Below are 27,237 nucleotides of genomic sequence, written 5' to 3'. Positions count from 1 at the left end.
TGCTTGTGATTGTGTGTGCGCAAGGCGTCTGCTGACGTGTAGAAGTTTCTGCTCATGCGTCGAAGCATCTGGGTGGGTGGGCGGAGCCTTCTCCCACCCCTACTATTGGTTCGGCCAAACCGGGATCAACCCACCTCTGTGCTTTAAAATTGATATTGTTTTATTTGTTTTCTAGTATAATTTGATTGCTTGTTAATAACCTACGACGATCACTAAGTGTTGTATCTTATGATTCTTGATTAATGTATTCTATGTTATTTTTGTTTATGTCCACTGAGAGCATATGCACCATAGGCAAATTCTTTTGTGTGTTCAATCACACTTGGCCAATAAAGAATTATATCTATTCTAGCTATTCTTAGTGCAGGGATCTCCAACTTTGGTAACTTTAAGACTTGTGGACTTTAACTCCCAGAATTCTCCAGCTGGCGTACGCCAGCTGGAGAATTCTGGGAGTTGAAGTCCACAAGTCTTAAAGTTATCAAAGTTGGAGATCCCTGCCTTAGTGAGTAGACCTCGATGCTGTGATCTTCAGAGATAAATGCTTCCTTGGGACCAGCTTGGACATTTGATGTCTTCTGGGAGGATGCCAGCCAAGCTCTTCCTCTTGTAGCTTTGCCTCTAGTTCAGCTGTGCCTCTACTATGGAGTGAGCCAGCTTCCTGAACTGAAAATTTGGCAACTCAATTGTTAGACGACTTTGCCGTCAAGCCACGCAGGAGCATCTGCAGAGAGGATCGAAACAGTCAAGATGGCATTCACACATTTTGAAGCCTGCCCCTTTTGTTGTTGTCGTTCTTCTTGTGGATGCCGCTAAAGGCGGGCACAACTCTTCCGCTGCCACCTTCCGCTCTAGCAGAAGATGCCGATGCTAAAGTTATTGTATTAAGTTATTACGGTTATTCATTAGGTTATTAAGGTTATTAATTAAGTTATTAAGTTTATTAATTAGGTGATTAAGTCCAACTGCCAACTTCAGAATCAGTCCGCATTTTTTCTTTGCCTCTGGTTGTAAAATGGTTTGGATTTGATTATTCTTACCTTTGCTTTCCTCCTCTCCTAGCTGACCGGATCACGTATTAACATCTTGGGACCTTCTATCTAATCTGTGGCCCACATGGGAGTTGTAACCCAATTTAGGGGAAGGGTCTTTCATTGGTCCAAATGTTGAAAGCCGCTTGGGCAGAGCGATGAAGGGGCTGATCTGGGCTTAGAGCAGGGGTGAAATGCTACTGGTTCGGGCCAGTTCGCTCGAACCAGTAGTAAAAAATGCTACCGTTCGCCCGAACCGGTAATAAAGAAATGCTTAAAAGTGTAAAAAAAAAGTTCCAACAATCAGCTATGCGACAATCAGCTGCGCCGCATTCCTCAGAACTTTAAAAACTTTTTTTAGCATTTTTTACTACCTATTCGCCCAAAGTGGTAGTAAAAAAATGCTTTAAAAAGTTGTTTTAAAAAGTTCCAACAATCAGCTGTGCAACAATCAGCTGTGCCAGATTGTCTGTGAGGTTCCTGCTTGTTGCAGCGGCCATTGTGCGTGAACTCCAGCTGCTTTTGCGTTGTGTGTGAGTCAGTTGTGCAGCTTTTGTGTGATTTTTGTATAAAGTGTGATAGTTGGGTTTTTGAGCTCTCTGTGACTCTGTGAGGTTCCTGCTTGTTACAGGGGACATTTTGTGTGAAGTCCAGCAGTTTTTACATTTGTGTGTGAGTCAGTTGTGCAGCCATGTCTGCCCGGTCATATGACCACCAAGCCATGCCCACAGAATCGGTACGGAAGTTTTTTTGAATTTCACCACTGGCTTAGAGTTAAATAAACAAACAGGTTCACAATTGTTTCCTGTAAGTTCTTGTACTTTAGAAAGCCCATGTGCAGAAAAACACCTGTGTTTGTATATTTAAAAATAACTACCTAACGTTTCCTGTCTTTATCGCATCAATCATTTCCTTGAATACATTTTTCATCCTAATAGAATTATATAGTTTCTCCAGCCAGATAATCACCCAGATACAGTATTTATTATTTATTTATTAATTGAATTTATAGACCGCCCCCTCTCCCCGAAGGGACTCGGGGCGGTGCACAGACAGAAGCTAAAAAACCGTATACACAATAAGAATATATTAGAAACCCCTTAAAAACAAATTAAATATGGAGTCTGAACAATAATAGTAAAAATTAAAAACAGCTTAAAAAGTTTACCCCCCAAAATTTAAAATACCGGCCAGGAGGATTGGAGATTAAAACTACGATTGGGCCAGGCCGGCTAATTGGAACAGGTGGGTCTTGAGTTTCTTGCGGAAGGAGCGGAGATCGGTAGTAGTTCTGATGTCGGGGGGGAGGTCATTCCAGAGGGTCGGGCCCATCACAGAGAAGGCCCTACTCCTGGGCGTCGCCCGCTGGCATTGCTTAGTGGACGGCACCCAGAGGAGTCCCTCTCTGTGAGAGCGAATTGGTCGCAGGGATGTGTGGGGTAGGATGCGATCCCGCAGATAGCTAGGTCCTGTGCCATGGAACGCTTTAAAGGTAATAGTCAACACCTTGAAATGCACCCGAAAAGCCACAGGTAGCCAGTGCAGCTCGCGCAGGAGAGGTGTTATATGGGAGTACCTGGTACTTCCCATGATTGCCCGCGCGGCCGCATTCTGGACCAGTTGCAGCCTTCGGGTGCATCTCGAGGGGAGCCCCATGTACAGAGCGTTGCAATAGTCCAGGCGGGACGTCACAAGCGCGTGAGTGACTGTTTGAAGGGCGTCCCGGTCCAATAGGGGATGCAATTGGCGCACCAGGCGAATCTGGTGGAACGCCCCCCTTGCCACGGCTGTCACATGGTCATCCATCGACAGCCGGGCATCCAGGAGGACGCCCAAATTGCGCGCCCGATCCACGGGGGCCAGTTGTTCGCCCCCAATGGCCAGTGATGGAACCCACTGGTTGAACTGGGGTAACCACAGCCACTCCGTCTTGGAGGGGTTGAGTTTGAGTCTGTTGCTTCCCATCCAGACCCGTACGGCCTCCAGGCACCGGGACATCACTTCGACGGCATCTTGGGGTGGTTCAGGGTGGAGATGTACAGCTGAGTATCATCAGTGTACAGATGATACTCAACCCCAAAACCACGAATGATCTCACCCAGCGGCTTCATATATGTGTTGAACAGGAGAGGCGAGAGGACCGACCCCTGTGGCACCCCACAAGTGAGTGGCCTCAGGTCGACCTCTGCTCCCCTGCCAGCACGCATTGCGTCCGGCCGGAGAGGTAGGAAGAGAACCACCGCAAAACGGTGCCCCTCACCTCCAGCCCCTCCAGACGACACAATAGGATACCATGGTCGATGGTATCGAAAGCAGCTGAGAGATCTAATAGGACCAGGATGGAGGAGCAACGCCCATTCTTGGCCCTCCAGAGATCATCCACCAACGCGACCAAGGCCGTCTCCGTGCTGTGACCGGGCCAGAAACCGGACTGGCACGGGTCTAGATAATCAATTTCCTCCAAGTGGCGTGGAAACTGTTGCGCCACCACACTCTCTACAACCTTTGCCAAAAAGCAAAGGTTGGAGACAGGACGATACTTGGTTAACATAGCTGGATCCAGGGAAGGCTTCTTGAGTAGGGGCCTCACCACCACCTCTTTCAAGGCGGCCGGCAAGGACCCCTCTCTCAAGAAAGCGTTGACTACCTCCTGGAGCCAGCCTCGTGTAACCTCCCAGGATGCCAGTATAAGCCAGGAGGGACACGGGTCCAGTAAACATGTAGTGGCTCGCAGTCGCCCACGCAACCTGTCCATATCATCGGCAGCAACAGGGTCAAACTCCTCCCAGAATGGTCCCTCAAGATTCGCCTCCGACATCCCCCCTGGACTACTGGAGGGGACCCACTCGCTACGGATTTGAGCGATTTTGTCCTGCAGATATTCCCCAAATTCCTCTGCTCTACCCTGCAAGGGGGCTTCCCGCGGCCTCTGCGAAAGGAGGGAGCGGGTCACCCGAAACAGGGCGGCAGGGCAGTTATCTGCGGACGCAATAAAAGCGGCACAATATTGACGCTTGGCCACTCTTAATGCCACAAGGTAGGTCCGTAAATAGGCTCTTACCTGTGTTCGGTCAGATTCAGAGCGTGAAGATCTCCATCTGCTCTCTAGGCTTCTCTTGTGGCGCTTCATCACCCTTAGCTCCTCGGTAAACCAAGGAGCCAGGGTGACTCGCTGCCGCAGGAGAGGCCGCAAAGGCGCAACCCGGTCCAAGGCCCCGGTAGCCGCATTATTCCATGCGGCCACCAGGTCCTCCATCCGGGAGCGGGTCAGGGCTACAGGAAGTGGCCCAAGCTCCGTCTGGAACCTATCAGATTCCATTAGTCGCCTGGGGTGGAACCATCTAGGACCTTCTGGTTCCGCCTCCCCGCGATGGGGGGTAGCGCCTGGGAAGTCGAGCCGGAGAAGTGAGTGATCTGACCATGACAGGGGTGTAATAACTCAATCCCCTATTCCCAGATCACTCTTCCACTGGCCAGAAACAAAAATAAGGTCCAACGTGTGGCCTCCCTCGTGTGTGAGGCCCTGAATTATTTGGGTCAGGTCCATGGCTGTCATGGAAGCCATGAACTCCCGAGCCGCCTCGGATGATTCGCCTATCGACGGTAGGTTGAAATCCCCCATAACCAATAGCTTGGGGGTCCCACCGCCATCTCTGCAATCATCTCGAGGATCTCTGGCAGGGCCGCTGATGCATAGCGAGGAGCCAAGTATACAATCAGCAAGCCCAACTGTCTCCCTGGGCCCCACTTCACGCCAAGAGACTCACACCCGGATATCTGTGGCACAGTGAACTCTCTCGGCTCCAGACCCTCCCGTATAATCACCGCTACCCCGCCACCCCTACCCTGTGCCCGAGGCTGATGGAATGCACGGTATCCTGGTGGGCACATTTCCACGAGGGGTAAACCCCCCTCGTGGCCCAACCAGGTCTCCGTTATCCCTGCAAGGTCCGGCACCCCCTCCGAGATCAGATCATTAATGAGGGGGGCCTTATTGACAATGGACCTCGCATTGCATAACATCAGCCTCAGGCCCTGGCTCTGTAGATCCTGACCACCTAGGGTGTGGGGGTTGGTACAAATGACCGGGCGTGTCCAACGGCCACAGTCTCCCAACCGACTACAGAATCTTTGTCTATCCTCGCACCCGCCCCTCCCTACGATCGTTGAGATAAAAAGACCCTCTAATGGAATGTTATTCTCCCTCCCCTCCCCCGCTCCGCTCACTTCCCTCCCGACCACACCTGTTCGCCTGGCACTAACCCTACTCCTGGCCTGGTTAACCCTCCCCCCCACCCTGGAGCCCACTAAAACATTTAAATAGCATCTGGTTAAAAACCCCCTAAGTCTCCGCTTCCTCCACCTCTCTGGATTAATAAATCCGTCATCAAGGTGGGCCCTTGAAAGGGCGGAGGGCCATACCTGCGAGAGGGGGGACTCCCGCAGTAAAATCAGGTCTGACCTCAAATACATGGTAAGCTTATGACTTCAGCAGGGCCTAGGATCATATCTAGGTGCTGTCGATGTTATGGTATGTATGCCTTTAAGACCAGTATAAATTAGAAGGCCAGGTAGAAACTGTATCCTACAATGACACCCCCAATCTGTCGGCTTTCACTGTTGGTGATCACCTTCCATTTAGATCTTGTACGAACACCATAGGGAGCCAGGAGCGTGGTGGCTCTCATGGTTAGGATGCAGGGTTGGAGCTTAGCGGGCCTGTGTTTGAGTGCTGTCGTGTGGCGGGTTGAGCTCCCATCCTTCGCTCCAGCTCCTGCCAGGGATAATGAAAGGAGGCCCCAGTTGGGTCCCACCTGGGCAACAGTGATGCTACCAACTAATCCTTTCAACCTGGAAGTACCTCAGTGACAAAAGCAATACCTTGCAGTAGGTAGGCTGGTTGGGGATAATGGTAAGTGTAGTTGAACACTGCTGGAGGGCACCCTGGATGTTTTAGGGCAGTGACGGCTAACCTTTTTCGGGTCTCCGGCCAAAATCGGCGGGGAGCGCAGGGGGATCGAGCGTGGGCGTGCCCACACCCATAATGCTATGCGTGTGAGCCCCCTGCAGGCATGTATGCATGAGCCACCCCATATACACATGCGCATGCAATCCCTGACCTCCGCCCCCCACTTTCGGCCCATGGTGGACCCATTTCTCACCCTCCCCAGGCTCCAGAGGCTTTCTAGGAGCCTGGGGAGGGCGAAAACAGCCTCCCCCTCCGCGGAGGCCCTCCGGAGGCTTCAGGAGACTTCCCTGAAGGCTCCAGAGGGCAAGAAACGGCCGTATGTAATTTCCAGTTTGTCTGTAGGGCCGTTTTTCGCCTCTGGAGGGCGAAAAATGGCCCTACGAGCAACCTGGAAGTCCGTTCCCTAACTTCCGGTTTGCATGTTGGGTGGTTTTTCACCCTCCAGAGGCTTCAGGAAGCCTCCAGTGAAAAACGGCTGAAAAAGAAAGCTGAAGTTAGCTGGCCAGCGCACGCATGTGTGCTGGAGCTGACACAGCATCGCCTCACATGCCCTAATAAATGGCTCCGCGTGCCATCTGTGACATGTGTGCCATAGGTTCGCCATCCCGTTTTTAGGGCATGTTCTGTGAAATTTGATACAGGTAGTTTTCCATTCTTAAGCTTAACACCAATTGTAAATGGAGAAACCACGTGACTCGGTTGCTTAGTGGTGGCAGATCCGATAGCCCAGGGCAGGTTGTTAAATGAAAACTTCATATGACCACAATATGCGACTTCCTGCTGGCTTCCCAATTGACTTAGCTTGTTGGAAACTGGCAGGGAAGGTCCCAGATCATGATCACATGACCACAAGGATGCTGTCATGGCCACAGGTACAAGGACTGGTGGTCGTAACTATGGTTTGTTCAGCCCCATCATAAAGTTGAACAGTTGCTGAAAGTGGTTGTTAAAAGAGAACCACCGGTATTCCTTCCGAACCCTTGAAATCAAACATAATTCTTGTGTTTTCTGCCTGCTGATGATAAATAGATCCTTGCCTTGAATATTTGGGCCCTTCATTGCTATAGGATGGAGAAATCCTCCTGGGATAAGAGTTCCGGCAACTGAGTGAACTTTGTTTTCTGGATAGCCGTTATATGGATGCCAGACATAATATGCAAAGGTGCTGTAATGTATAGATTGAGCCAGAAAAGTGTTCAGCAAAAAAGGCTTCCAACAGAAAATATATATATATATTACACACACATACACTTGAAAAAACATACAGAAGGAATAACTGCTTCTTATAATTATAAAACTATAATTCAATTAAAAAAATAAAGGGAATAACTGCTTATAATTATAAAACTATAATTCATTTTTAATAAAAGCATACAGAAGGAATAACTGCTTCTTATAATTATAAAACTATAATTCAATGTTTTTTTGAAAAAAAACATGGAATAACTGCTTATAATTATAAAACTATAATTCATTTTTTAAAATAAAAGCATTCAGAAGGAATAACTGAATACAGCAAGCTTATAGCAAGTGGCAGTTGGGTGATGTACTGAGTTATTGATTGAATGATTGATTATATGTGCCATCAAATCAACTCTTAGAAACCATGTAGATTTTCTCCAGGATAATCCTTTAAATCTCCAAAGGTGCCCCATCACTAATGTGATTGAGTCTTATTGGTTCAGTGATCCATCTGTTTGTTTTCTTTATTGTCCCAGATATTTTGGGGAGTCTTCTCCAAAAAGCAAACGTATCACTAGTCTTCCTATCCTGCTTCTTCAAAGTCCAACCTTAGCTTCCACAGAAGGCCGCAGGGAAGACCAAGACCTGAACAATTCTGCAATTTCTCGGTATAGACACATCGTCACAGTCAGTGACATGCGGTGAGGTTTATGGCTGGTGAGGCTGATGACGTCATCAGTGCGAGCCGCGCTCCCCTTCATGTTGACTCATGAAGGCGGAGAATGGGATCACGTGTGCAGGAGGCTGAGGCAGCTTCAGCCTCCTGCACATGTGGTCCCATTCCCCTCCTTCCTGACTCCTGAGTCAACATGAAGGGGACCATGGAGCACGCTCCGCGGGACCATGGCTCACACTCCGCAGTCCCCTTCATGTTGACTCAGGAAGGCTGGGAATGGGACCACGTGTGCAGGAGGGAGGCTGAGGCTAGAGCAGCCTCCTGCACACAAGGTCCCATTCCTGGATCACGTGTGCAGAAGGCTCCTCAGCACCTTTTCCCTTTTTTTTTATTTTCATGATGAGAGCGGTGAGGCTCTGCCTCCCCTGCCTCCCCTGACCGCACGTCACAGTTGAATATCTTTTCCATGGCCTTCATTCATGGCTGCTTTACCAAGTGCTAGTCTGAGCTATACTCCTGGGTGTTTCTTCTTTTACTCTTGATGGTTGACCATAAAAATTTATTTATTTTATTTTTTATTTTATTAAATTTATAGACTGCCCCCTCTCCCCGAAGGGACTCGAGGCGGTGTACAGACACCAGATTAAAACCTACTATAAAATAGATACACTTAAAAACCAATTAAACAGTAGAGCTGTACAGGGTAATAAAAGTTAAAAATCAGCTTAAAACAACCCCCAAAATTTAAAAGTACAGAATTGAGGGACTAGATCGGGATTAGGCCAGGCCCACTAAACTAAACAGGTGGGTCCTGAGCATCTTATGGAAGGAGCGGAGATCAATGGTTGTTCTGATGTCACGGGGGAGGTCATTCCAGAGGGTCGGGCCCATCACAGAGAAGGCTCTACTCCTGGGCGTCGCCCGCTGGCACTGCCTCGTGGACGGCACCCGGAGGAGCCCCTCTCTGTGAGAGCGGATCGGTTGAAGGGATGTATGGGGCAGAAACTGCTCACCCCTTCAATATCTTCATTATTCCTTCTGGTGCTCCAGACCATTGTTATTACTTTGATGATGCGGTGGCTCAGTGGCTAAGACGCCGAGCTTGTCAATCAGAAAGGTTGGCAGTTCGACGGTTCGAATCCCTAGCGCCACGTAACGAAGTGAGGTCCCATTACTTGTCCCAGCTTCTGCCAACCTAGCTGTTTGAAAGCACATAAATAAATGCAAGTAGAAAAATAGGAACCACCTTTGGTGGGAAGGCAACAGCGTTCTCTACGCCTTTGGCATTCAGGGATGCCAGCCCCATGACCATGGAGACATCTTCAGAGAGCGTGAAGACTCTTTGGCTTTGAAATGGAGATGAGCACCGCCCTTTAGAGTCGGGAACGAGTAGCACATGTGCAAGAAGAACCTTTACCTTTAAAATATGGACAAGTTAACCAGGTCTAACCCAGACACTAGCAACATGAATTAACTTTTGTCACACTGCCGTGAGGTCCTCAACTGTGCACTGATCAGGACACAAAGGGAAGGTACCGCAGGCATACAGTATATGTTGTTGTCTGTGTGTCACCACAATCGCAAATACATTTAAAAAATAATAAAACCCAGAAAGGAAAAAGCGACCACACATCCTCGCACCTAGTAGTTTGAAAGCATGTAAAAATGCGAGTAGAAAAATTTGGTGGGAAGGTAACAATGCTCCGTGCTCCTTTGGCTTTGAGTCATGCTGGCCACATGACCACGGAGACGTCTTCGGACAGCGCTGGCTCTTCGCCTTTGAAACAGAGATGAGCACCGCCCCCTAGAGTCGGGAACGACTGGCACATGTGTGCGAGGGGAACCTTTACCTTTACCTATACATTTAATCTTGTTTTTTCAGCATATTAACTTTGACCTTGACTTTTATTACCGGAGTTCGCCGATCAATTGCATTTTTGGCTATCAGGGTAGCGTTATCAGCAAAGCGCAGATTATTGTTGTTTCTTCCTCCTAAATGTGAACTTCTTCCGCGGCCAGCGAGAAAAAACCCAGCAAAACCCAAGTATGGGACCACGCAGCCAACGGCTGAAGAGAATGTCCTCGCGTCATCAGTTGCTAAGTAACTTCCTTTACGGAGGTTGACTGCGAGCGGGGATTTCCCCGGCCAACTGTGGCGAAGCTTAGTGGCGCCCCCTGAAGGGGGAGAGATGCAACGAGCGGCAGTGGCGGGAATCTCTGCTTTTTCTAGGAAAGAGGACGATACTCAGAAAAAAAAGGGGGGGGAACTAATGAAAGTCGTGGGAAGGGTTGAAGCACTTGGCTTGGGACAGATTGACTTGGAGAAAGTCTGTGCGGTCGATAAGGGTCGATAATAACGGCACACGATCAATGAATCTATCGCTCGATAGATAGATAGATAGTGGAATCGATAGTGGATCGATCGATCAGTTTGCCTCCAGAAGTTGTACGCTTCATCACTGGAGGTTTTTAAGAAGAGACTGGACAGACACGTGTCTGAAAGGATAGGGTCTCCTCTTGGGCAGGGGGCTGGACTAGAAGACTTCCAAGGTCCCTTCCAGCTCTGCTCTGATTGATCCCTCAATCGATCCCCTGCTTTGTGACGGAGACTGGAGAATGGGCGCCCCCCCCCCCCCACTCTTCAGACCCCGAGATAATCGCCGCCGCTTTAAAGTGATGGAGGATTTGCGAATTATCAACTCTATTCGTGGTGCTTCGTGTGAACGACATACGTTTCCTTCTTTCCTGCCACAAGCAAAGCTGTGCTTGCGGGGTCGGGAAAGATGCGGGGATGCGGGAGATGAGCTAGTCGCCCCTCCGTCAAAACTCAGGTTGTGTGGCTAAAGCCCACAACAGCCATTTCCAGATGGGTTGGACTAGAAAGTCCATGGTGCGCTGACAGAGCAGGATCACATGCCTCCCGCCCTCTCAGACGCGTCTGCAGGACTGACTCCCGACCCGGAGGAATTGACAGACGTGAGGATCCATACAGACAGTCAAGCCACCAGAATATAAACATGAAAGCAAAGCCCACTCCTTACGAGCGCTGATGATGTTACCTAGTTGGGTCATGAAACGTCTGCAAGAAAACAAAAAAGTCCAGAGAGGACCAAGGACCCCTGAAGTCAACCCCGAGCTACAATATAATGTGAATATAAACGGAGAGCAAACCCCACTCCTTATCAGCACTGATGATGTTACCTAGTTGGGTCATAAAACGTCTGCAAGGAAACAAGGAAGCCCAGAGAGGATCAAGGACCCCACACGTGAGGATCTGCCTGGATTCAAAGCGCGGGCAAGCAGGCAACTGCGGGGTTCAGCATCGCCCCCTCCCCCACGGGGAACCCCTCATATTAAGTCCCTCGCCCCCCCTCCATCTCCATTCTGCTTGTGGACGTGGGCGGCCCTGTCCCGCCAAGGACCGCGGGTGGGGAGCGTCCTTCCCCCCCCCCTTAGGCACGCCTCTCCAAGGGCGCCTTTGCCCGGCCCACGCGTGGGGCGAGGAAGGGGACAGGCGGAGCCCCACAAGTGCCGCTTTCGCTTTCGCCGCGCCGGAGAGGAAGCGGCGGCAATGGCGCTGCTGGATGTTTGCGGACTGTCTGGCTGCGGCGACTGGGACTCGCCTCTGGCGGGAGGGGCGGCCGCCGCCGGACCCCGCGAAGGGCTTTCGCACTACGCTTTCGGGGTGCGGGAGCCCCAGATGGCGGTGCTCCCGGGGATGCAGGTGGGGGCCGCGGGAACGGCCGGGCGGATAGAGGGAGGGACGGAGGGAGGGCGCAGCCAAAGAGTGGATGGTGAGACGTGGAGCAAAGTGCATCTGAGCGCATGCAGAGTGCCACCCCCCCCCCTCGCCGGACTGTTTGGCGCGGTGCCCAGAATGGGACGTCAATCTTCTCGGGGCAGCAGTTTTCTCCGGAGGGAAATTCCCCCCAAAACTTTAAACGATGGGGCAAAGTGGGGGGGAGGGGGAAAGGGACGGGACGGGACGTGGGCTGGATCCTGAGTCCCGGGGAAGGTTTTGCTGGGCCGCCCCCCGCCCTTTTCCCGTGGAAGGCAAAGAAAGGGTCGATCTTGGCTCAGGTTTGGGCCAAGGTTATGGGTCTGCGTGGTTGTGCGGAAGAAGGAGAGAGAGAGAGAGGGCGCACCCACAGAATGGCTGTTGGGACGTGGGGCAAAGTGCACCTGAGCATATGCAGAGAGTGCTCCCCTCCTCGCTCGTCCCCTGCCCGCATTGTTTGGCTTGATGCCCAGAATGGGGCATCGACTTTCTCCGGGCAGCAGTTTTCTCTGGAGGAAAAAAGTTCCTCCAAAAGCTTTTAGCGGCCGGATGACAGGGGGGGGGCGGAGGAGGGGGCAGACTTGGGGCCCGATTCTGAGCCCCGGAACGGATTTTGCTCTGCCGCTGTTAGATATTAACATATATCGGGGAAAGTCTTCCCTCTGGTCCGCTCCTACAGCGGGAAACAGGTATCCCTCTGATTGGTCGAGGGGCGTACCCAATCCCTATAAAAGGGGAACCCTCCGACTACCGAACAAGCTGGATCACTACTATCACTAATAAAGAGCTATTAAGTCACTTCGTGTCCGCAGTCTGTCTCTCGTTACCCAGATCTAACATTGGCGACGAAGGTGGGATTGAGAGACAGATAGGACGAAGAACGCTACTCCAGAATCTCCGGATTTGATCCAGCCCAGGAATTCGGCAGCAATTCCGACAGCCATCTCAGATCACCGCAGCGCGGCAAATTCAAACTGAGAAGATGGCGATGCATGCTCCCCCCGCTCCTTTCGACCCAGAAAACGACGAATGGGAAGCTTTCATGATTCGTTTCGAGTGTTTCCTCGAAGCAAACGAATACACGGGGATCACCGATGCGAGGAAGAAAAACATCTTCCTCGGCTACTGCGGGAAGGAAGTCTTCAATACGGCCAGAGACCTCACTGCGCCTACTCCAATACAGGCAGTATCGTGGACGACGTTGCAACAAACTCTGCAAACTCATTACGCGCCAAAATCTTCCCGCCATGTCTGCCGCAAGGAATTCAACATGAGGACTCAGAAGGCGGGAGAATCAATCAATCAATATGTTGCAGCCCTACGAAAAGCAGCAGCTCACTGCGAATACAGAGATTTGGAAGAGCACATCTTAGAGCGGCTCATCTGTGGGGTAAGAGACATTTCGTTGCAAAAGAAGATGTTGGCAAACCCGAATTTAACCCTACAGGCAGCGTTAAACGAAGCAAGAGCGTCAGAATCAGCGGAGAAATCAGCGGTGACCATACAACGAGGGGCCAGCGCATACCAGCCAGCACCGAGACAAACCAGAGTTCACTATGAGGACACAAGCCCCGACTACGAGAATCCCGAGTTCGAGGACAGTCACCTAATGGAGAGCAGTCACTTGAGGCCTGGGGGGAGACCCGGATCCCGTTTGCCGCCCTGCGCAAGCTGCGGAGGGAATCACCCCAGGTCTACTTGCAGGTTCAGGAACGTTGTTTGTTCGCACTGCAACAAACTTGGGCACATCGCACGAGTGTGCCGGAGCGGAGTCCCTGCCTCACGGCAGCCACCCATGTACCGCCAACAGAAGCCCAACCCAGGGGCTTGGCGAAACCAAAAAGGGCGCCCAGAGAGAAATCCACAAGTGTTTACCCAGAGAGAAAATTTCCAAAGAGCTGAACGAGCGTATTCCCAGAGAGATTACTCACAAGAAAGTGAGCGAGCGTATCCCCAGAGAGAATACACACAAAGAGCTGAAAGAGCGTTCTATCAAGACGCTCAACGAGAGTATTTTCAGGATGTTGACGGTGAGATAGAGTTGACCCAGAGAGAGGAGTTGCGAACGTATCTCACCACAATACATCAGGTCCGCCCTAAGCGGCCAAAAAGGCTGAGAGTCACAGTCCTCTTGGAGGGCTCACCCTGCGAGCTAGAAGTTGACACAGGATCAACCCTGACGATCATTTCATGGGCATCCATGAAGCAGGCTATCCCTAGCCTCAGAAAGAGCCAACTACACGCCCCAGACGTCCTGCTACGAGACTACCAGGGGAACCAAGTCCCCATCGTGGGCCAAGGCACATTCCACATCCGTTTCAAGGACATCGAAGCCCAGCTGCCCGTGACCATCGCCAGCGCGCCATTGCAGAACCTTCTGGGGCTTGATTGGTTTGAAGCCCTGGGGTTAGAAGTCACCGGGATCAACGCCGTAAGAAACAGCAGCGCTGAACAGATTTTTAAGGAATTCGAGGACGTGTTCAGCCCCGGTCTTGGTAAGTATGTGGGTAAACCAATATCATTCAATTTAGACCCCAAAGTGGCGCCAATCCGACTTAAACCAAGACGAGTGCCTTTTGCACTCCGCCCTAAAATAGACAAAGAGATAGATAAGTTAGTGGAGCAAGGAATCCTTGAGCCGGTAGATCACGCGCGCTGGGAAACGCCCATCGTGACCCCAGTCAAGCCAGACGGATCAGTCCGCATCTGCGCGGACTATAAGTGTACAATTAATGTCGCGCTACAACAGAGCGCATATCCTGTGCCAGTAGTACAACACTTATTGCACTCGTTGGGACCAGGAAAGGTATTTGCAAAGTTAGACATGGCACAAGCTTACCAGCAACTGCCAGTTGATAGCGCCACAGCGGAGGCCCAAACTATAGTGACGCATAGAGGAGCATTCAAATGCAACCGGCTACAATTTGGCGTAAGCATTGCCCCAGGACTGTTCCAGAGCGTCATGGAACGACTGTTGCAAGGGATACCAGGAGTCGTCCCCTATTTTGACGACATCTTGGTGTCAGCTGCAAACGAGGAGCAATTAAACAAAAGAGTCAGATCTGTTTTGGCCAGAATCAGAGAAAAGGGTCTCCGCCTTAAAAAAGAAAAATGCCAAATTAACGTGCCTAGCGTAGAATTCCTGGGTTATAGAATCGATGGTCAGGGAATACACCCCACTTCAAAGAAAATTAAGGCGATCCAGGACGCCCCCACACCACGAAATCAGACCGAGTTGCAGGCCTTCCTCGGATTACTTAACTTCTACAGCGTTTTTCTGAGGCAGAAAGCGACCGTTGCTGAGCCACTACACCGTCTACTCCAGAGGAACGCACCATGGAAATGGGGACGATCAGAAGCTGCAGCTTTCGCCGGGGTAAAGCGCCTGCTCACCACTGACTCACTGCTTGTTCAATACAGCCAGACCCTACCGCTGGTATTGACCTGCGACGCATCACCTTTCGGTGTTGGAGCAGTCCTCAGCCACAGGATGCCCGACGGAAAAGAAGCACCCATCGCGTTCTACTCCAGGACTCTTTCATCGGCCGAAAGGAATTACAGCCAAATGGACAGGGAAGCGCTGGCTGCCGTCGCGGGAGTAAAGCGTTTCCACGAATACCTCTATGGACGTGATTTTGAACTGATCACAGATCACAAACCGCTGTTGGGACTTTTGGCGGGAAACCGCCCCACTCCGGTCTCCCTTTCTCCTCGCATGACCAGGTGGACTGTTTTCCTGGCTGCATATTCATACAAATTGATACATCGACCGGGCTCCACTCTTGGACACGCAGACGCACTCAGCCGTTGCCCATTACCTGACATTCTGCCAGACCCCACTCCAGAAGTACCGGTATTGCTCATTGACTGTTTGGATTCAGGACCGGTTTCTTCCTACGATGTTGCAAGATTCTCCTCTAAAGACAATTTAATAAAGCAAGTTCAAACTTGGGTTTGGAGGGGGTGGCCAAAGGGAAATGTGGGCCCGGAATTCAAATTGTTTTGGTCAAAACGGGACGAGCTCTCAGTATTACAAGGATGTTTGTTGTGGGGGGATCGAGTTGTTATTCCGTATGCTTTACGTAAAAATGTACTAGATGCTTTACATATGGGTCATCCGGGGATTGTTAGAATGAAGGCGTTAGCAAGAAGTTACGTGTGGTGGCCAAACATGGACAAAGAAATAGAGGAGTGGGTGGCCACTTGTGACCCATGCCAGGAATCGAGACCAGCACCCCCGGAAGCGCCCGCCACAGAATGGGAGAAACCCAAAGCACCCTGGTCGCGAATACACATCGACTTCGCAGGGCCATTCCAAGGTCAGACTTTCTTTATAGTGGTAGATGCATACTCAAAATGGCTAGATGTAGTCCTAATGACTTCAACCACGGCAGAGGCAGTCGTAAAGGTTCTACGGCGACTCTTCGCCACCCATGGCCTGCCAGATCTCCTCGTATCCGATAACGGGCCCCAATTCACGGCCATGCACTTTGAAACATTTTTAGCAGGGTTGGGAATCCGGCATGCCCTCATCGCGCCATTCCATCCAGCATCAAACGGACAGGCGGAGAGAATGGTGCGATTCGCAAAAGAGGCCCTCGCCAGGATGGGTCCAGGTGATTGGCAAACACGCATTGACCATTACCTCCTCATTCAACACATTACCCCGAGCGCATCGACGGGTAGGAGCCCCGCTGAACTACTCATGGGTCGTCGACTACGGTCTCACCTAGACCGGCTCCACCCGAATTACTCTGCCACGGCTCCCCCAGACTCTACAAGTAAGATCCGATCTTTCAGGGTAGGGGATTCAGTATACGCTCACAACTACACGGGGGGAACATTGTGGATGCCGGCAAAGGTCATTGGCATCACGGGTCCACGATCGTATTTGCTAGAGCTAGAAGATGGGCGGAATTGGAAAAGGCACATCGATCAACTACGGGGTCGCCTAGCACACTCCAACCTTCGAAATGAAGACGAAAGTTTCCTGTCTACGGAAAGTCAGCCACAAGAAAACCCCATCATAGGAAACAACGACGCCGGCGAGCCAAGCGTAGAACAAGACTACACGCACGTAGCAGAGCAACCCCCAGACAACGCAACCGAACAAACTCCTGAACGCCCGAGCAACGAAGGCACAAGACCTCCAGAACGGGAAATAGAAAAAGCACCCGATCCTGCAACTACTTCAAACCAACCCACAACCAGTCCTGCAACCACTTCAAGCCAACCCGAACTACGACGTTCCTCCCGAGCAAGACAAACACCCACCTACTTAAAGGATTATGTTACCTACCGCAACGTCCCATCTAGGAGGGGAGGGATGTTAGATATTAACATATATCGGGGAAAGTCTTCCCTCTGGTCCGCTCCTACAGCGGGAAACAGGTATCCCTCTGATTGGTCGAGGGGCGTACCCAATCCCTATAAAAGGGGAACCCTCCGACTACCGAACAAGCTGGATCACTACTATCACTAATAAAGAGCTATTAAGTCACTTCGTGTCCGCAGTCTGTCTCTCGTTACCCAGATCTAACAGCCGCCTCCCGCCCTTTTCCTACAGGAAGGCAAAGGAAGGGGCGAGATTTGTGTGGTTGTGCGGCCAGAAGGAGGGAGGTGTACCCAGGGAGTGGCTTTTGAGACGTGCGGCAAAGGGCATCTGAGCCTATGCAGAGGGCTCCGCAACTCGTCCCGTTCTGGTCTAGTGCCCAGAACAGGACATGCAACCTCCTTGGGGCAGAAAATTACCCCCCCCCCCAAAAAAAAACAACTTTTAGCGCCTGGATGACTGTAGGGCAGTGTTTCTCAACCTTGGCAACTTGAAGATGTCTAGACTTCAACTCCCAGAATTCCCCAGCCTGGCTGGGGAATTCTGGGAGTTGAAGTCCGGACATCTTCAAGGTGCCAAGGTTAAGAAACTGCTGTAGGGAAAGGGGTGTGTGTGTGTGTGTGTGTGTGTGTGTGTGTGTGTGTGTGTGTGGCTTGGGGCCCGATTCTGAGACCCGAACAGACCTCCCTCCCTTTTCCCATGAAAGGCAAAAGAAGGTTGTGGGTCTGTGTGGTTGTGTGTCTGTGATTGTGCGGCTGGGCGGAAGGAGGAGGGAGGGAGGGTGCTGTGCCCCCAAGGAATAGCTTTTGAGACATGCATCAAAGGGCATCTGAGCATATGCAGAGGGCTCCCCCTCGCCTTTCCAGTTCTGGTCTACTGCCCAGAATGGGACATGAACCTCCTAGGGTCAGTAAATCCCCCTCCCCCCCAAAAAGCTTTTAGCACCGGGATGACGGGGATGGGAAAAAAGGGGGGCTTGGGCCTGGTTCTGAGCCCTGGGGAGGCCTTTGCTTGGTTGCTTTTTCCCACTGGAAGGCAAAGGAAGGGAGGAATGTGGCTCAGGTTTGGGTTGAGGTTGTGTGTCTGTGTGATTGTGCAGCCAGACAAAAGGAGGAGGGAGGGCACTGTGCCCCTAAGGAACAGCTTTTGAGACATGCATCAAAGTATATCTGAGCATATGCAGATAGCTTCCCCCCCCCCCCGCCCTTCCCATTTTGATCTGGTGCCCAGAATGGGACACACACTTCCTTGGGGCAGTAAATCCCCTTCCCCCCAAAAGCTTTTAGGACCCGGATGACGGTGGGGAAAAGGAAGGCCTTATTCTAAGGCCCCTGGGGAGGCCTTTGCTTGGCTGCCTCCCACCCTTTTCCCACTAGAAGGAAAGGAAGGGCTGAACTTGGGCCAAGATTGTGGGTCTGTGTGGTTGTGCATGTGTGCCAGAAGAAGCTGCTCTTCCCACTGGCAGAATGAAGCAGCGGGGGTGGAGGTGGTTCTCTGCCTTCCTGATCGGGACCCTTCTCGCCTTCCCTCCCCCCTGCAGCCTGCCGAGGTCCTGAAGAGCCTCTCAGAGGCCAGCGGCTCCCGGTTCGAGCCAGTCCACGGCACCACCACCCTGGCCTTCACCTTCCAGCACGGAGTCATCGTGGCCACCGATTCCCGGGCCTCCTCCGGCAGCTACATCAGTGAGCAATTCTGGTTTCAAGAAGAAGAGGGCGGGATTGGGGGGGGGGGGGATTCGAATCAAGTCAGTCACAGTAACAGAGTTGGAAGGGGCCTTGGAGGTCATCTAGCCCAACTCCCTGCTCACGCAGGGGACCTGTACTAGGGATTCGAACCGCCGAACTGCCAATCTTTCTGATTGACAAGCTCAGTGTCTTAGCCACTGAGCCACCTAGTCAGGCTGTCCTCCTGTTGTTGGCTGTTGGCTTTTTCTTCTGGGTAGACTGAGAAGTAAAACTCCCCTGGGGAGACTTTACTGGTACTCGACTTATGTCTACAATTGAGCCCCAAATGTCTGTTGTTAAGCAAGACATTTGGGAAGTGCATTTTTTAAAATAAGTTTTCATTTTTTCATTTTTATACAAATAGCTACATGTATACCCTTACATCATCACAGTTTTGCATTATTCAATATTCTTACCATCAACCCCCAAAGAATAACATTTGCTCTTCTGCTTTCCATACACCAGGGGTGTCCAAACTTGGGAACTTTAAGACTTGTGGACTTCAACTCCCAGAATTCCCCAGCCAGCATGGCTGGCTGGGGAATTCTGGGAGTTGAAGTCCACAAGTCTTAAAGTTCCCAAGTTTGGACACCCCTGCCATACACCATATTTATACCCTATCCATCGCTTTCTTGCCTCTTCTCCCTCTCTCCTCCTCCCTACCTCCTTTCTTCCCTCCGTCATCCTTCGCTTCTCTATTTCCCCTTCCTCTCTCCTTCTCCTCCCTCTTTTCCACTCGTTCTCTCCTCCTCTTTCCCCCCTGCTCTACCCCCTCTTTTGTCTCCCTTCTCTCTTCCACTCTCTTCATCTCGCTTGCTTGTATGTTTCAGCATCTGAGCAGGCTCCATTTAATGTTGACGATATTAGTAGTTTCGTTTCAATAAACATCTTTCATATTAATAATTTTCATATATCCTCCTCCTTTAAAAAAAACAAAGTATACATATATAGCAATTACATTTTTATCCCCGCCCCCAAAGCTTATTTTTTGGCCAAAGTCTGGGCCTGGTTACAATTTCCAGCTATTTTCATAATAATATTGTATAACATACATCATTACATGCCCCAAGTTTTTAGTTCTGGCTTTACAATCTCCGTTATTTTTTTCATTAAAAATATATTTCAAGTTCCCCCTCCATTTCCCCCCTCCCATATCATTACTTAGCTTACATTTGATCAGCTTAGTTATAATCCTTGCTATTTAATGCTTATTACAATTCCATTACTCTGCTGTATAACATGGCAGGCAATATGGACCTCATTTCTGAAGTGCTTTGTGCCCCCTTAACACGACTTTTCTTGCCACAGTGGTTTCCAATTTGACGTTTTTATTGAGCGAGAAGATATTCTTGCCACAGTTTTTAAGCGAACCACTGCGGTTGATCGGTTAGTAACCTGGTTGTTAAGTGAATCAGGCTTCCCCGTGGACTTCGCTGAAAGGGTCAGAAGGTCGCAAAAGGGGATCACATGTGAGCCAGGGGTCATAAATACGAGCTGGTTGCCCGAAGGATGCTGCAAAGCTTGTAAACTTTTGAGTAAATTTGGTCAGACTGAAGAACTGAACGGAAGGAGCCCTGAAGGAAAACTGAAGGACTGAAAGAAATCCTCCACCATCCAGTTAGAACTGAAGAAGCTTCTTGGATGAGAAGCAAAACGTCTTCAAAGGAAAAACGTTTGAAAAAAGCACCTTTAGCCTGGTAGTTTTTTTTCCCCAGGCAAACAAATATTATGAAAAGGCTTTGTGGCACTGTAGGTCACTCCCTCAGATGCAGCTTAACTCCCTATTGGCAAAAGCAGATAAATGCCTTTTTATAGAAAACGGTTGTGTTCCTTCTGATTTGTGGTGGGGTAAAATCTGCCCAACAGCAGCGCTCGAGTGGGCCTAATCTGCTCTTCCTGTCTCCCTTTCCGTCTCCTCCGCAGGTACTTTGCAGTTCAACAAGGTGATTGAAATCAACCCTTACCTTCTGGGCACCATGTCTGGCTCTGCGGCCGATTGCCAATATTGGGAGCGTCTCCTGGCCAAATACTGCAGGTAGGGATCGGATGCTGGTGCTTGATGGGCTGCAGCTGGACAGCCATCTCCTCAAAGAAATGATGTAGGGTCTCCTGCTTGAGCAGGGGGGTAGGACTAGATGACCCACAAGGTCCCTTCTTTCTATTCTATTCTATTCTATTCTATTCTATTCTATTCTATTCTATTCTATTCTATTCTATTCTATTCTATTCTATTCTATTCTATTCTATTCTAATACTATTCTATTTCTTATTCTATTTCTATTCTATTTCTTATTCTATTCTATTCTAATGCTATTCTTTTTATATTCTATTCTATTTCTATTCTATTTCTATTCTATTTCTTATTCTATTTCTATTTCTATTCTATTTCTATTCTATTATTCTATTTCTATTCTATTTCTTATTCTATTCTATTCTATTTCTTATTCTATTCTAATGCTATTCTTTTTACATTCTATTCTATTTCTACCCTATTTCTATTCTATTTCTTATTCTATTTCTTATTCTATTCTATTCTGCTATTCTTTTTATATTCTATTCTATTTCTATTCTATTTCTTATTCTATTTCTATTCTATTTCTTATTCTATTCTATTTCTATTCTATTTCTTATTCTATTTCTATTCTATTTCTTATTCTATTCTATTCTAATGCTATTCTTTTTATATTCTATTCTATTTCTATTCTATTTCTTATTCTATTTCTTATTCTATTCTATTCTAATACTATTCTATTCTATTTATTCTATTCTATTCTATTCTATTCTATTCTATTCTATTCTATTCTATTCTATTCTAATGCTATTCTTTTTATATTCTATTCTATTTCTATTCTATTTCTTATTCTATTTCTATTTCTATTCTATTTCTATTCTATTATTCTATTTCTATTCTATTTCTTATTCTATTCTATTCTATTTCTTATTCTATTCTAATGCTATTCTTTTTACATTCTATTCTATTTCTACTCTATTTCTATTCTATTTCTTATTCTATTTCTTATTCTATTCTATTCTGCTATTCTTTTTATATTCTATTCTATTTCTATTCTATTTCTTATTCTATTTCTATTCTATTTCTTATTCTATTCTATTTCTATTCTATTTCTTATTCTATTTCTATTCTATTTCTTATTCTATTCTATTCTAATGCTATTCTTTTTATATTCTATTCTATTTCTATTCTATTTCTTATTCTATTTCTATTTCTATTCTATTTCTATTCTATTTCTTATTCTATTTCTTATTCTATTCTATTCTATTCTAATACTATTCTATTCTATTTATTTTATTCTATTCTATTTCTTATTCTATTCTATTCTATTCTATTCTAATGCTATTCTTTTTATATTCTATTCTATTTCTATTCTATTTCTATTCTATTTCTATTCTATTTCTATTCTATTTCTATTCTATTTCTTATTCTATTTCTTATTCTATTTCTAATTCTATTCTATTTCTATTCTATTTCTTATCCTATTCTATTCTATTCTATTCAGAATAAGAGAATAGAAATTCTGAATAGAATAGAATGGAATGGAATAGAGAGAGATGGAAGGGACCTTGTGGGTCATCTAGTCCAACCCCTGCTCAAATAGAAGACCCTATACCAGTGATGGTTAACGTTTTTGGCACTTGTGGAAACTAACTTAACAACTAACTTAACTACAGTGATTTGCTTAACAACCGTGGCAAGGAAGGTCGTAAAATGGGGCAAAATTCACTTAACAACTGTCTCACTGAGCAATTGAAATTTTGGGTTCAATCATGGTCGTAGGTCGAGGGCTACCTGTGGACATCTAATTTAAATTGTTCCTTTGATCTGACGATTGCAGTTGCCTTTAATATTTTCCCTTCCATTAGATTAAAGACGGCAACTTCAGGGAGGCCCTAACAGGCCCACCAAAGCTTTGGGTCTCTCTCTGGGCAACCTTGGCTCAGCCTAAAGCCAGAGGGATCCTGGGACTCTTCCTCTTATACAGGAAATCCGATGGGTCCATTGTGGTCAGGCAGAGACTGAAGACCTGGGGAGAGACAGAAATATCTGGGTGGGGGGAGACTTGGGGTAGGAAGACAGACCCTCTTCCTCTGACCCTGCCTCCCTTCTGCCCTCCCAATGCAGACTCTACTTCCTTCGGAACAAGGAACGGATCAGCGTCTCGGCTGCCTCCAAGCTCTTGGCCAACATGCTGGTGGAGTACCGGGGCATGGGTCTCTCGGTTGGCAGCATGGTGTGCGGATGGGACAAGAAGGTATTGACTGGCAGGGAGCGAGGGAGGGAGAACAGATGAGCCAGGGGACTTGGGGAGGGGAAGGGAAGGGAAGAGAAAGGAAGAGAAAGGAAGGGGAGGGGAGGGGAGGGGAAGGAAAACAAGGGAAGGGAAAGAGAAGGAAAGGTGAAGGGAGGGGAGAGGAAGAGAAGACAAAGGAAGAGAGAGGAAGGGGGGAAAGGAGAGGAAGGGAGAGGAAAGAAAGGGGAAGGGAAGGGGACAAGAAGGGAAGGCAGACTCTTTGAAGCATTCTAGCAAAAAATCAAAAGTTAGGTGGGTTTTTAGGCATCAATTGGGAAGAGAGGGTTGGGGGCTATCTGATACCCTAAGAGTTGTGAAAAGTGGGGCCCACATACAGCCTAAGGGATCACCCCTTATGCGCCCCAGAGTCAAAGGGTGAGCCTTTTCAGTTTTCGGAGGGTGGAGAGTTACAGGATTTTTTAAAAGGTTAGGATGGCTTGTCCAGGTATCTAGCTTAACAGCAGTACAGAAATGGTTTGCCATGGTTTTTTTTTTCTGGATTGTTTTGGGAATGTTTTGTCCCCCATTTATTATTTTTTATAAATAACTTAAGGTGGCAAACATACTAAATACTCCTTTCTTCTCCTATTTTCCTCACAACAACAACCCTGCGAGGTGGGTTGGGATCAGAGAGAGTGACCGGCCCAAGGTCCCCCAGATGGCTGTCGTAGCTAAGGCGGGACTAGAACTCCCAGCCTCCTGGTTTCTAGCCTGGTGCCTTCATCACTATGCCAAATCGGCTCTGTTTTTTACTTTTACTTCTTAGTCTAGCCCGGAAATCTCTTAGTGGTCTCCCATCCAGAACTAATCGGGTCCAACCAAGGATCAGCCTAGATTGGCCACTGCTGTGGGTTACTGTTAAACCTGGTTGTGTCCTGCCCTTGTTTGGGGTGTAACCCTCAGTCACATCTGGAACAAGGCAGTGACGTGCGGTGAGGTTTATGGCTGGTGAGGCTGGTGATGTCATCAGCGCGAGCTGCGGTCCCCTTCATGTTGACTTAGGAAGGCGGGGAATGGGACGTGCGCAGGAGGGAGGCTGAGGCTAGAGGAGCCTCCTGCACACGTGGTCCCATTCCCCTCATTCCTGACTCCTGAGTCAACATGAAGAGGACCACGGAGCGGTCCCATTCCCAACCACGTGTGCAGAAGGCTCCTCAGCGCCTTTTCCCTTTTTTATTTATTTTCATGATGAGAGCGGTGAGGCTCTGCCTCCCCTGCCTCCCCTGACCGCACGTCCCTGGAACAAGGAGTGAAGAGGCTGCTCTGTGGCCAGGGCTGGGCTGCACAGTCCCTCAGGGAAAGCAAACGAAGGCAGAGCTGCAGAGAGTCACTATTCCCTCCCTTTTCCAGGGCCCTGGTCTGTACTACATTGATGATGCAGGAGCCCGGCTGAAAGGCCCCCTTTTTTCCACGGGAAGCGGAAACACATACGCCTACGGAGTCCTGGACAGCGGCCATCGACCCGACCTCAGCGTGGAGGAGGCCTACGACCTTGGCCGAAGGGCCATCTGCTATGCCACCCACCGCGATTCCTACTCTGGCGGAGTAGTAAACAGTATGTTGCCTGTTCTGGCCCCCCCTTCCTCCTTCGCCCACACAGAACACGCTCCAGAACAATACAAATTAACAGGGTTTATTTCACAGACAGACAGAAAGTTCCGTGGCAGTAAACCACCATGACAAAGCTCACAAACACAAGACACGAAAGCAGCTATCCAGCCTGCTACGTTTTCAAGACCAAAACTTCTTGTAGGATTTCTTTGTTGACTGCTGCAAAGGGCGTATGCACAGTCAACCCTTTTATAGCCTGAAGAGGAGTCTCCTGATCAGCAGCTGAGAGCCCTTACCGCCGATAATTGCACCCTCGCTCCTTGCGTCTATGGGCGCGGCGATAACGGGCGTCCAGGAACTCCCTGTTTATCTCTGACTCACTGTCTCGTGACTCCTCCCCACTGCTCCAAGGCATGGCATCAGGAGCCCCCCTCCTCTGGCTCTCACCGCTGCTCCATGCCTCAGGCGCCTCCTGGTGGCCGACCAGACTCTCCGATCCCTGCTCAGAGTCGGAACCCTGTCCAGGGTCCTCCACATCCTCCTGAGCCGACTCATAGGGACCCTCACTCTCGGAGTCTGGTGGCAGCTGCAACAGCTCCTGCTGGGCCACAACAGTTGCCCAAGCACCCATTGGGTTCTTTAGGCATCCTGTGTCCCCGAGCATTGGAGGGTTGTGTGCGTGTGTAGAGGCTAATTTTGCAGTGTCCCTTACTGACTGTCTACCAATTTCTGTGTCCTCCAGTGTATCACATGAAGGAAGATGGCTGGATCCGGGTTGGGCGGACGGATGTCAGTGACCTGCTCCACCAGTATTCGGAGGAGAAGAAGTGAGATGGGCAGATGACCACAGGCACAAGGAGATCTTCTGACACTCAGGGCTGGCAGAGAAGAAAGGGATGGGGGACCGTCCCCACTGTCTTTTCACGGGGCAACAATAAACCGCATTTAAGCTTGTTTTTCTTTCAACTCTGATTTGTAATTTAAAAGTTTTTGAGATGTGTAGGAAGCCCTCCCCTGCCCAGAGAATGAAACATTTTGGGTAATAATAAAAGATGCAGAATATTATATTTCCCCAAAAGAGAAATGGAGAAACATGTTCTTAAAGGCAGAAAGCAGCCCCCGTTTCCTGCATAGTAAAACAACCTCCAGCAGATGCCTGAAATCTTTAGAGGGGGATATTTTGTATTCATCCAGGAAGTCTGGGCGAATCTAGTGGTTCAGCCAGTTTGCACCACTTTGGGAAAACCGGTTAAGTTTCTGAGCAGTTTGATGAACCGGTTGTTGGAAGAAATCATTAGGGCAAGAACCGGTTGTTAAATTATTTGAATCCCACCACTGGGCCAATCTGTTCACAGACAAAACATCTTCAGATCCAGCTGATGGGATTAAGAATATACATCCCCCCATCCAAATTCTAAGAACAGGACAGAACCTCTAGGACATAATAGGATTAACCCACCACCATTAAAATAGCAAAAGACACAAAAGCCCCTTCATGGCACAATCTCAAAAACAGCTCAAACTTCAAAGTCACAGAAACCTATCAAGATCCATCCATTCATTCAGCCATTTTGTCAGCTGCCCCAGGTGTCAGTTCTGCTCATCAATAAACAGAGTCCTTTCCAATCGGCCTCCATTTTATTTCCAGCGCTTTCCCCCCGGCTTGGAACCAGACCGGATTTTTCTTCCTACAGATGTCTGAATAAGAATACATCACTTGGATAGTGGAAAATAAAATCGGTATTATTGGAAATTCCTGCTTTGAATCTTTAGAGGGAGCTCAGATTTTTATTCCTACTAGCCCCCCTCATTCCCAGCTGCATTAAACAGGGGTTTTCCTCCATAGAGTCTATCCGCAAGGATATCCCTGGCAAATTGCTCAAGTATCACTCCTGATGAGTTCAAGCAAGTGAGGAAACACTGAACCACAACTTAAAATAATCCATGTTTAAAAATAGAAGGCAGAGCTGGGGAAGAAAGGCTTGGCCAGTGATCAAAGAACAAAAGGGCTCCCTGAAGAATCATGCTTATAAAGATGCATTTTTAATTGTGTATAATTTGTTCCTCACTTCTTGTTCTCACTTCTAAATCCTCTAATAAGGCTTTACTAATGCCACTCTATAAGGCCTTAGTAAGACCACACTTAGAATACTGCATCCAGTTTTGGTCACCACACTATAAAAAGACGTTGAGTCTAGAAAAAGCGCAGAGAAGAACAACCAGGATGATTAGGGGACTGGAGGCTAAACATACGATGGATGGTTGCAGGAACTGGGCATGGCTAGTCTAGTGAAGAGAAGGACCAGGGGAGACACGATAGCAGTCTTCCAATATTTGAGGGGCTGCCAGAAGAAAGGGTCAAGCTATTTTCCAAGCCACCTGAATGCCAGACAAGGAATAACGGATGGAAGCTGATCAAGGAGAGATTCAACCTAGAAATAAGGAGAAATTTTCTGACAGCGAGAATAATCAACCAATGGAACAGCTTCTTTCAGAAATTATGGGAGCTTCATCACGACTACCATCTGTAAACAATAGTGTAGGGTCTTTTGCTTGAAAGGGGGGGTTGGACTAGATGACCTACAAGGTTCCTTCCAACTCTGTTGTTCTGTTACTGTCCAGGCCACTGCATTTTAGATTGGCTGCAGCTTCTAGTAGTATTCAAGGGCAGCCCCATGTAGACTGCA

General features: G+C 48.7%; 1 protein-coding gene across 1 annotated transcript; it reads left to right on the top strand.

Moving 5' to 3' along the window:
- Positions 1-11,357: 11,357 nt before the first annotated feature.
- PSMB8 (proteasome 20S subunit beta 8) lies at positions 11,358-25,504 on the top strand. Its single transcript, XM_081936747.1, has 6 exons — positions 11,358-11,582; positions 18,509-18,650; positions 20,616-20,727; positions 22,831-22,960; positions 24,350-24,554; positions 25,293-25,504. The coding sequence occupies exons 1-6, from the start codon at positions 11,430-11,432 to the stop codon at positions 25,379-25,381; spliced, it is 831 nt and encodes a 276-aa protein (XP_081792873.1). The 5' UTR covers positions 11,358-11,429; the 3' UTR covers positions 25,382-25,504.
- The last annotated feature ends 1,733 nt before the right edge of the window (positions 25,505-27,237 follow it).

The sequence above is a fragment of the Natrix helvetica genome (genome assembly GCF_964273705.1).
Source record: "Natrix helvetica genome assembly, chromosome: 1".
Classification (NCBI taxonomy): domain Eukaryota; kingdom Metazoa; phylum Chordata; class Lepidosauria; order Squamata; family Natricidae; genus Natrix; species Natrix helvetica.
Note: the sequence above shows the minus strand (reverse complement) of the source record. Positions and strands in the feature narration are given on the sequence as shown.